Raw genomic sequence first — 12,206 nt, forward strand, 5'->3', positions numbered from 1 at the left:
CAGAAACCCAGCTGGTGGACTCATCTATGCCTGATACTTTGGAGGTGTTACCCTCTCAATATATAGTTTTAATCACCAACAGAGGCTCACACAAGATAGGGGTTACTAGTATCAGCTGCTGCACCTTTAACACCTCTGCTGTGATCTGTACCACTATTCCTCAAGTTGACATTAAAAACTTTATTTCCCTCTTGCTGTCTAGGGTGCATGCCATATATATATGCCACAGCATTGCATGTCAAACTGTATTGAGTCCTTCTTTGAGTTAATATGCAGTCCGGTATCTTATATAACCACCTGTTGGTCATTAGGGATTTTAACTTTTGGTACAACAACCCTCAAACAAATTCCAAGCTCCCTTAACCCTAACTCCCATACATCTTGGATTTAGGGCCTCCCTGAGAACAGAACCTCCCATCTGAACAACTTACTTCAAAGAAGTACGAAGTGAAGACCTGTGTCACCGATAACAGGACTTTGCCCACAGCACAAAGCAAAAGAGGGATACTTTGTCCCTGAGGCAACAGACTTGGAACTGAGTGAACAGCCCTCGTCATTGGCTAAAACCAGACACTCCCAAAAAGAGGGACACTTGTGGAAGACATAAGCACCGCCAGTCTGCCCTGGACTAGTGGCACTAGTCCCCTGCAAACTGCAGGTAAAAAACACTCGCCAGATACAAAGATTTTCTGGCTATCAGGCCCTCCAAGTGATTGCCCAAATTTACGTGGTTCAGTGCATTGTGCAAGTTGTAGTCTCACCTGCCCTAAGTTTCAGGCCACTATGTTACGCCCCCAGACCCAGTGAAGTTGGAGCAGTTTTTTGGTGTGCTTACCGCTGCCACGAATTGTTGGTCGCCAATCCGGTAACTAACCCCCACACAACGCTGCATTTACAGAGAGCACCGTGCAACCATCAACCGACGTAAGCAGCTGTCTACCTGTTGTGTTTTTGAGTTTTGTCTCTTTCATCACTGCAAGCGGTAAAAACAGCACCACCCATGGCCCCCATTCAGTACTAAGGACAGCCAGAACATCTCTGCACCCAGACTCCACAGGCCAGGTAAAATGTATCTGACTGTTGTGGCTTGGTTCTGGGGCCTGCATGAACATAACCCTGTAAGGGTTCCACGTAACTCGACTTGCAAGTGACCGATTAACACTGGTAGTTGTTGCCATTGGCTGCAATGTTATTTTGTCTATTGATTTTACTGCACTGTTTAATACTGCTACAAAAGTCGATAACTCCGGTTGTGTGTATGCTATTCTGTTAATTTTTGTGTCTAAATTAAGATAAAAATACACTCTATTGTTATAAATGGGTGTCGGAATTCTTTGGAGTCATGTCAATTACTTATCAACCATGTTAGTACTCGGAAATGCTTAACACATGTTCCTCTAGTAAAGCCGGACGGCTCTTTGTCACTCTACCAAGACTGAGCTCAGGATTTATTAGTGTGAATCCAAGGACCACCTTTGGGGTATTGTGATAATAATAAATGGTAAGGCTAACCAGCCCAACCACATAATAATCCACTCTCCTACACAAGGACAAAGAGTTCTTTGACCTAATGTCTTATTTTATCTTTCATTCAACAGGTCCAATTACCCACCTATGCTAAGGGGCGTATTCTAGATTTGGTATGGTCCCACAACACACCTATCAAGAAGGTGTCCTCCCTTGCAAATGGTCAGATCACCACTGCATTAAATTTAAAGCATTTGTGAGGACAGGAACGACATTGATTAATGCAGGCCCAAGCACCTTCCATAACTGGAGGTAGTGAATCTCCAGGAAATGGCTAACACCCTCTGGGAAATCTGCCCAATTCCCAAACCCCTTGAATGAATAGACATCTGTGGGGTTTTTTGACTGGCAGGAGCACACCCTTGAAGTACATGTCCCAGAACGTACTTGAATGAGGCAGCCTCCGTGATTAACTTTAAGAGGCAAAGCTCAGGCTAAGCCAACTTCAAAGGAAGTGGCGTAAGAACTATGGTATATTAGAAAGAGAATGTTTTAGTGAGAGCTGAGGAAGTATAAAGCTTGCTCCTCACCACCAAATTTTCTATTTATTCTAACCACATTAATATGGAGGAAAATAAGAATAGGAAACTTTTAAGATATATAACAAACTCATTTGTCCCAAGTGAGTGACCTGGGAGCAAGAAGCTTTCAAAAATCTGTGGAACACACTCAGCACTTTTTTCAGTGAGAAAATTAAATTAATCAAGAATAGTATTCTGACAAACTCTGTCTCAACAAAATGAGGAGAATGTGGACTGTGGCATTATCAGCTCTCACTCCTTGGTGCATTATCCACAGCTCCAGCATTAGACTATTTCTCTCAGGATGGGCAATAACTCCCTCAAGCTAAATGCGGATAAGACTGAGCTGATTATTTTCAACCACAGGCTGGATCTCGGGGCTGACACCTACTAGCCCTCTGATCTTGAATCTCTTCCTGTTCCTGCGGCCCCCACCAAGAGCCTGTGCATTGTGATACACAATCAACTGTCCATGATCCCCTCAATCAAGGCAGTCACGGTGAAGTGCTTTGTCCCATGGAAATCGATTGGAAGGTCACTTGTCTTCTGTCACTCGAGGCCTTGAAAGCAGCTAATACAGCGGTAACTGTGTCTTGCTTAGACTAGGCAAACTCCCTGCATTTGGGTCTCCCTGCAACTTCTTTACACAAATTACAAATCAGCCAAAATACGGCAGCAAGGGTAGCCTGTAACTGAATAGACCTGCACATGTCTCTCCTGTGTTAATTAAACTTCTCTGGTTCCTTATCAAACAGAGAACTTTTTTTAAAACAGCGATGTGAGAAGGGGCCAGGAAGTCGCCCGATAAAACCACATACAATGCGAGGTCAAGCTAATAGGAGTTCGGAAGAGGCACAGAAAGAATTAACTCCTTTCGGCCCCTTTCCCCTGCAGGACGAGGAGTGCCCACTTCCTAGTCATGGCCAATGGAATGACGATACGCTTAAACCAGGGGCGGAGACAACTGCGAAAATAGAGAACCCGGAAGACGCTAAATGGGACGCGTTGGAAAGCTGAGAGACGGAGAGACCAGAAGGAGGCGCCCCGGAGAAGCCAGGACGAGAAGCAGATGGGCTGACCTGGACCCCAGGACGATAAGCAGACGGGCTGGCCTGGACCCCAGGATGAGATGCCCCAATGCTATGAGGATGCAGAAGACGTCGGGCAGGAGGAGTGGACGGAGGACTCTACAACGCTGCCGTAGCTCAGTAGAGCTACACCCCTGCGGTACGTGAAGCGGGACAGGGGTCACTGAGATTGGGGAAAGGGAGGGGGTTGTGAGTCCTAGGTACTCACGGGGCACGATGTGGTGGTTATTCCTTTCTTTGCACCATTTTTCTTCACTTCCCCGCACGTTTTCGCCCACACTGTGCACACCTTATTGAAAGCAAACCACATACCTTGTACGAATTGCACAAAGGCGGATTAAAAGTCATTCTCCTGAAGAAAAAGGAGGGGCCAAGATAAACTGAACCACGGTAAACTGATAGGCCGCTTTTATTGCTATTGAGGAACTCTTTCTTTTTACCTTCCCTCGGTCCTGACGATACCTGTCAGCGGTCATGCCGGGCTATATTTCTTAATCCTTTCCCCCTCTTCTATTTTCTTGGTTATGTTCTTTTTTTTTTTTTACTGTATGCACGGTGGCGGCACGGTTCACACTAGCTGTGTCTTGCCCTATACAGAACCAACATCTAACCACATCTTTCTTCTCTTTCTACCGGGTGCGGTGTCACCATCCATCAGAGGAAAGGACGAGAAAAAGCCACAACCAACGTGGTTCCAGGGCGCCAACGACAGCGGTTTCCTTTTTCCACACATTCCAACGTGTACAATTATATCCTTGATTTTGCTTTCTTTATGTTTTGACAAATAAAGACAGCCATAATTTAACAGCCTATAAGACCTCCTCGCTTTATTTTCCACCCATCCCTCTCACAAGCTTGTATTATTTACAAATCCATCCTGGCCCATATTTTACGAAACTCTCCCCTGTCCTTAGTCGGGCTGGAACCATACTTCCGGAGCCATAGCAAGCTTTTGAAGGCCTGCCTGTTAACGAAGAAATCTTGCGTGTACGTGCACTCTATATGTTATCATAACATAACATTTAACTCTAATATATTTACTAAAAGAAATGACTGTACAACTGCAAGCAAATGAAAAATTCCACTCTTTTAAACATTCATTTAGGAGTTTTGGTGTACAAAATGTGCTTTTGACATGTCATGACTAGCACACTGAGAAGAGAACTGGAAAAGAAGAAAGTTCTACGTGCAATTTAAAAATAATTAAAGGTAAGATGTTTCTTAGTGTTAGGAGGCATTAATACTTCTTATACTGCATTCATGTAATAGAATTCACCAATATAACTTTTCTATACCAGAAACAGAGTGTACTACACCCCCGCATGACTTTGCAGGTACGGTCTTCGGGACTCAGCACACTGCGAGAGGTGTAACGCCCCAGAGGCTGATTTTTTGCACCTTGCCTGGCAGTGCCCGGGTGTTTGGGGTTTCTGGGAGAAGATATTTGCTGAAATAAGCGAGCTAACGGAGGTTGAGATCACTCCTGATCCCCTAGTGGCTCTGTTGGGGTACACTAAAAAGCTACTGAGAGCGGTTAGGCGACTGGTTGACATGGGCCTGCTGATGGCCCCCCGAGTGCTGGCTTGCTGCTGGATGAGGGGCCCACTGCCAACACCAAATGTTGGGCGCACGACATGCTCTACTGCTGTACTCAACCTGAAAACTATAGTGAACTGCAGCCCCCCCACCAGCAGGCCTAAAAACTTCTGGAGCTTATACCACACATATTTGACGAACCAAAGAGACACCAATGGACCCACAACAATACAGGGTGCGGGGTGATGGGCAGTAAAAAGAGACTGGGACAGACCTCGCAGTTACTTTTATGTTGCGGTTACGAACTTGTCACAGAGTCTTTTACTAGCAATGAGATAAACGAATGTGGTGAAAGGCCGCCTGCCCTATTATGGGTTGTTGGCTAAATGGCTGTGTATACTATTTATCAAACAGGCGTTTTGAAACTATATGTACGTCGGTTGTCGGCAGAGTCAGATGGGGGAGGGGGGTCTTTGAGGGGGACTGTGATTACAGATTGATGTTCTTCCAATTGAAATGCAATAAAGAAATTTAAAAAAGAAACAAAAAAAACTTTTCTATACCAGAGGGGCCAAAATAGAGAAAAGAAATGAATTACAGTTACTTCAATGTTATGACATAAGATATCAAATATAGAGCTCAGATGAATCAAATTCTACATATTTTTTTTTTAAAAACAAGACTATAGGTCAAGTCCTTAAATTCCAGTTTTGCAAACCATTGTCACTTTTATGAATAATGCTTCATACTCACTGAATGTGTGTTGATGATTTCCTCAATAGATATGTATATGACCGGTTTACTTAGAGTTACTAGGTCCGAAAATTCATCAATGTTAAACTTTTCCTCTGGCTCTGGAATATCACAAGCACTCTCAAAGAACTTCCTGGAAAAGAAATGGAAACATTTTATCCAAATGTTATATTAACCCAGGGTGACAGTCAGAAGCTGAGCTTCTGCTCTGATGAGGGATGCAAAGCCAACAGTTCCTCGACTAAATGACTGTGTATGAAGAGATAATATGAATGTATGAAAGCAGAGTTCAACAAATGAGTAAACCTATATAATATGTTGTTTATGTATTCCATATAGCGCTAATAAATCACCATTCTGCAAGCATGCAGGAAAGCCAAAAGAAAGCAGTATCCATCCAAAGTGAGCAGAGCCCGCCTCATGCTGCTGAAACAAAGACCTTTGATGTAGCTTAGGGTAAGTGGCTGAAATGTTATGTTATGTTATGGTAACTGCGATTTGTATAGCCCTTAATACCAACAGGTCTCTAAGCGCTAAAAGAGGGAAGCTACAGCACCCATAGGAAGTACGATCATTAGCTGCATAGAGTTAAGCCCAGGCTTCAATTAAGAGGAGAGTTTTCAGATTTTTCCTAAACACTAGTAAGGTCTTCCATTGATCGAAAAAGGAGTGGAAGCCTGTTCCACAATTGTGGAACACAAACAGAGAAGGCCCGCCCTCCATTTTTCGTAAGATTGAATTGTGGGAAGAATAGTAAGTTCCCTGCGGAAGATCTTAATGAGTGGCCTTGAACATATTTCACAAGGCGCTCTTTGATGTAGCTTGGAGCTTGTCCATATAGGGCCTTATGGGCGATACAAAGTCCCTTAAATTTGATCCTTTGCTTTATAGGGAGCCAATGGAGTTTTTGCAGTAGGGGGGCAGCTCTTGTATTTCTGGGAAGTTTAAAAATCAGCCTTGCTGCATCATTCATTACCACCTGGAGTTTATTTATTAGGTTATCCGGTAATCCAAAATAAAGCTCGTAACCATAATCTAACCGGGACAGAATCAAAGCTGTCACCACCATACGCATGGTGGAAAAAGAGAGGATAGATCAAAGTTTCCTCAATTGCCCTAATAGGCCCACACATGTCCCAAAGATGGTGGAAACCTGGTTAGATAAAGAGAGGTTTGCGTCAATTTTTATACCTAAGCTTTTTACCACTGGTGCCGGAGACGGAGTGTCTCCCTGCTCCTGAGGCCAAAATTGGTGAGACCATACATTCTCAACTGTATGCTAATATGCTTCCTATTACCTAACTTCATACACCTGGAAACTTGATAATAATGTAACTTCACCAAATATTTCAGAAGATGAATATGTGAAACAAAGAACAGGTTTTTACTTCTAAATAAAAATATGTTCTATTTAACTCATAACATGTGTATATATTTTCCTTATACATTCAATAGTAGCCTATTGTATGTGACATTTGGTGAACCTATTCCACTCAACCCAGCTCTTTCGGTCTTTATGTGCTTAAGCCTTTAGTACATTATTATAGTCTATTGCTTGCACTGCCCGTGGGGGGTGGTTCATGCCTCTATCACAAGGGCTGAAAACAAATGACTTGAGAGGAGACTTGTCAGAGGAAACCCCGAAGGAAGAACACCTGGGAAGAAATCCTTGTGGACATTCAGCAGAGTTCAGAGTCCTAGTTACTGCCTTTTGCTGGTGTAAAAGAAAGCTGAGCTGACATGCCTTGAAGATGCCCTACACACGTTTCTGGACATAGGCACCTAGTGTCTAAAACACATCTGGAAAATAATTTGCAGAGCCAGTCGGAGGCCACCACGGAGATCAACAGATTAGGGATATATAGGCATAGATAGCGTCATATGTCACTTAGCTGGACTCGAGGTACCAGCTGCTACTCCTACCTTGTGTGTTGTTACCCAATCCCAGACCTTGCTATCCCAGTCAGAGGGGTCAAGGAGGAGGCATTAGAAGCAGAAAAAGGACGTCTTTGGTGGCGGTGTATATTTTTTGTACTTCCACACATTGTGTTACCCTCAAGCACTTGGCAGAAAACAGGAGGTTGTTTAGGGGCCAGGTAGGGCCAAGTCATCAACCCTGTGAGATCTTAGGATGTCAAATAGTGCTTGATGACATTTCCGCAACCCCTGGGATATTGCTGACATAGGTGAATTCCCCAGAAGTAGGTGCTCTGCACTGTGGTGGCCGCTCCTAAATGACAGTCAAGAATTACTCTCCAATCTACTTATTGAACAAAGTCGGATTTTTAAGGGTACATTTGATATGCTTGTGAACAATCAATGAAAACATAAGCCAACGCACACTGCTCACCACCAAAGTATTTCGAATTGACAGGTTGGAAGGAAAGAGTAAACTCCTTTAAGGACTAATGGACTTTCTAACATCTGAACTGAATAAGTGTGAATCGAATAGTAACATGTTTTGAGTGTACAAGTATGATACATGTAGCACATGTTTGGTGGTGGCATCTGAAGGTGCTGGGATAGTAAATGCCCTAAATTTCATTCAATGCATTAAAGTTCACTCCGAATAAATAGTTGTGTGAAGCACGGGAAGTAATCTCTAATGACAGGTTCCCAACTCAACAATGGAACTGGATTCCCATGTTTTGGGTAAGAAAGGAGTCCCCACCTTCCCCCAGTAGCCAGCTTCAAAGGGGCTCGTTGCAGCATGCCTTCTATTGTTAATATTTATAGGTCTGCAAGAAAGATCTTCAAATGACCTGTAGTGAGACGGCTATGTTTATAAAAACCCTCACCGAATAGACGTCAATAGGGTAGGCCAGCAACCAAGCAATTTTATTCCCGGCGACACAAGACCCATGGGGTTGTGATGGAGCTCACCAACTCATTTTCCATTGGTTAAAACATAAAGCCAACAGATGGGGAAAAATGTTGACCATGAATCAGCGTACATGGGAGTAAAATGGTGTGTTTACATGAGCATCTTCTGCTCATCATCTGGTCACAGAGTTGCTCCGAGGGACTTTCTGCAGGAAACCCCTTTAGGTCTGACTGTGAGACCAGTGTCACAGGCCAGTACTGTATTACCATAAACACGATATCCCTTGAGTTTCCTCAACTCATTCATTGTTAACACCATGATTCAATATGTGGTTTCCTGCAATTGTTTCTTCATAACGCAAATTGCCAGGAAAAAAAAGTATTCTGCAAATTAGTGGTTTCGTTTACATAATGTTACGTTAGGCCATCAGTCTTAATTTTTTTTAAATGTTATATCTTCCAGATACTAATTCAAGTGGTGGTTCATTTTCACTTTGCGCTAAAAAAATTACAGAGCGCTTTGTCTTAATATTCTTAGGTAACCTGGATTTTTCCCAACTCATTGTGCACACCATGATCGGATTTATGGTTTCCTGCAATTATTTCTTTCTGAACCCAAATGCCAGGGGAAAAAAATATTTCTATGAAACAGGAGTTTCGTTTATCTAATGTTACGCTTGGCCATCAGACTTTTTTTTAATTTTTCTTTTAAAGAAAACAAATGTTATATCTTCCAGAAACTATTTCAATGTGTGGTTCACCTTCACTTTGCATTCAAAAAGATTACATAGGGCTTTGTGTAGCACATATTATGTATCCAATACGCTATTTAACTTAGTGCATGTAGCTGACATACAACTCATGAGGCTAAGGTGCAGACCAGGGCATTCGACAATACACATGATGCAAGAGCAGGTAAGTACACAACTTAGCGCAGCACCCTTAAGTTATGTTATGTTATGTTAAAATGTATTTATTAAGCGCACGTACGCCCTTGGGCTTCATGGCGCTATCAGAAAAGAACATAACACGAAACAGTACTCTAACAGTAAGCCAGTTTAAACAGCCAAGTCTTAAGAGAGTGTCTAAAGGTAAGAAGGTCAGGGCTCTGCCTAATAGGCAGGGGAAGGGAGTTCCAAAAAGTAGCTGCAAGGTAATCAAAACAATTGCCCCCCAGACGTTTTTTCTTAAAGGTGGGGACAACCAAAAAACTTTTGTGCGCAGAGCGAAGGTTTAATAAAGGATTGTATCTAGAAACAAGTTTCCTAATGAATTTTGGACCTATATCCTGTAGAGCTTTAAAAATAATACATCCAGTCTTGAACACAACCCTTTGTTTTACAGGAAGCCAATGCAAACTTTCCAGGCCATGTCTAATAGGCTGCCATTTAGATTGTCTGCGGATCAGCCTAGCTGCTTGATTTTGGACAAGCTGAAGTCTTTTCAACTGGCCTACTGGAAGTCCCAGATAGAGACTGTTGGAAAAGTCCAGTCGGGAAAGAACAAGGGCAATGACTACCTGAATAAGAGCAGATTGTGTCAAGAACTGGGCTATTTTTTTATTTTTTTTAAGTTGGAAGAAACTAGCGGAGACTACAGTTCCAACTTGTCCTTTCAAGGAGAGATCTGCGCACAACGTGACCCCCAGACTTTTAACAGAGAGGGATTTTGCGGGTGGGGCTCCCATGTCAGGTGGCCAAAACCATGGGCCCCAGCTCAATTCACTTTTCCCAGGCAAGATCAACTCTGTCTTGCCTGGGTTAAGTTTTAGATGGTTAAGGTTCATCCACCTCTGTATATGTGTCATAGTGTTCTGGAAGTCTGTCACAGAATCTGCAGTGTTAAGAGGAAAGACAAGTTGGAGGTCATCCGCATAGTTATAGATGGTAACTTTGGAGTTCCTTAAAGAGTAAAGTAATGGGCGGAGGTAAAGATTAAATAATAGAGGTGATAATGAGGATCCCTAGGAACCCCACATGTAGTAGGAGTTTTGGAAGCTGTAAAAGTGCCAAGTCTCACTGACTGCGAATGTCCTGTTATGAAAGAGGTGATCCAGTTTAAGGCAGGTCCTCTGAGGCCGGCCTGTTCGACACGGTTGACAAGAATGGTATAGTCAACCGTGTCGAACGCGGCCGATAGGTCAAGGAGTACGAGAGCCTGATGTATGCCTTTATCAGCATTAGATCTTAGGGTATTTTGGACAGCTAGGATCACGGTCTCCGTCGAATGGCAGGGACGGAAACCAGCCTGATATGGTTCCAGATATTCAGATTTTTCGACAAACGAAGACAGGCAGGAGGAGACATAGGCTTCCAAAATTTTAGATGCATAAGGTAAAAGGGATATGGGCCTATAATTTATCGGGTCAAGTGGGTCTGCTCCTGGTTTTTTAATCAGAGGGATGAGCAGGGCATTCTTAAAACTGCTAGGGACCTTGCCTTGTGTAAGTGATTCGTTCAGCAGTGAGAGCACAACTTGGGGAATGGCTAGTCCAACCTCTCTAAATATGTGTGGGGGGCAGATGTCGTCAGGTGAACCAGATTTAACACGTACAAATAGACCAGACAGTGTTTTTGCATCAATCGGGGGAAATAAGTCTAATGTAGTAGTGTTGTAATAACTATCATCCAAAGGAGCAGGGACGGGAAGGTTGATTATATTCTGTTTTATAGTAATAATTTTGTTAATGAAAAAAAGATTTAAGGAATCACATAGCTCTTGTGAGGGATTGACCGACGGTGTTGTTCTGTCGTTATTGCATAGATCATTCACTATATTGAATACTTCTTTGGATTTATTCTGTGAATTTAAGATTTTTTCTGAAAAGTAGGTGGCTTTGTGTTTTAAAATGGTTTTTTGGTAGTTCTTGCGGGCTAGGTAGTAGATCACTTTATCCTGGGGTAGATATCCAGTCCTCCACTTCCTTTCTTTTTGGCCGACTTCAAGTTTTAAAACCTTCAGTTGGGTAGTGAACCATTTATGAGCATCATTAGGACGTGAACGGGAAAAACTCACGCAAGGTACGTGAATATCTGCGGCGGTATGAATCCAGTGAGAAAAGGTCTCCTCCATGACATCAATGTCTTTGGTAAGTGAGGGCAGGGTAGTGGCTAAGGTGTCAAGAAAAGCCGGTGTATCAATACCCGTCCATTTCCTAATCTTCCCACCGGTCTGAAATAACTGTTTTGTGCTCATATCAACAGTGATTGTGAAATAAATAAAAAAGTGATCGGACCAGATACATGGTTTTATGGAAGGTATGGTTAATGATATGTTATAGGTCCATATTTGATCTAGACTATGGCCTTTCTCATGGGTGGGGGAGTGAATATGTTGAGTTAAATTCAGGTCAGAGAGTAGATCCTTCAGTTCTGCAGCCTGTGGGTCTGCCTCGATGTCATCAAACCAAAGGTTAAGGTCCCCGATTAGAACAACTTTAGAGTAGTTTGTAACAAGGGGGGCCATCTGTTCGGCCAATGATACTGGGAAGCTGGGCATAGATTGAGGGGGTCGATAAATCAAAACTACAAATATTGCTCCGCTATCAGTGTCAGTCTTTAAAACAATAGTCTCAGTGGAGGTAAGAACAAGAGAGGGGAGTGTTGTAAATGTATGTGTATTGTGGATGATAACAGCCACTCCTCCACCCTTTTTGCCAGCAGATTTGTTAACAGTAAGAATGTAATAGTCAGCTGGGAGGGAGACTAGAATATCTGGCAGTGAGTCCTGAGTAAGCCAAGTTTCAGATAGAAACACAATATCAGGTTTCTCAGATGTTAGTAATAAAAATATATCAATTTGATGCTTAGCCATAGAGCGTGTGTTAAGGTAGATACAACGAAGTTTAACCTGGGGTTTTTGAGGTGGCTGACTGAAAGTATATGGATGTTGTTTAGGAATAAGATTGGAAGCTGAATATTTGATTTTAGAAAGGCCATATAAGGAGGTACGTTTTAAA

At 42.8% G+C, this 12,206-nt stretch overlaps 1 protein-coding gene across 2 annotated transcripts in view; it reads right to left on the minus strand.

Moving 5' to 3' along the window:
• Positions 1–12,206, minus strand: part of IQGAP2 (IQ motif containing GTPase activating protein 2) — a 1,127,142-nt gene that overhangs the window by 136,997 nt on the left and 977,939 nt on the right. For both annotated transcript variants that reach the window (XM_078675224.1, XM_078675225.1), the window contains one exon: positions 5,426–5,558. In XM_078675224.1, the coding sequence (XP_078531350.1) occupies positions 5,426–5,558 (133 nt within the window). The remainder of the gene's footprint in view (positions 1–5,425; positions 5,559–12,206) is intronic.

This window comes from Lissotriton helveticus, chromosome 2_1, assembly GCF_964261635.1.
Source record: "Lissotriton helveticus chromosome 2_1, aLisHel1.1, whole genome shotgun sequence".
Lineage (NCBI taxonomy): Eukaryota > Metazoa > Chordata > Amphibia > Caudata > Salamandridae > Lissotriton > Lissotriton helveticus.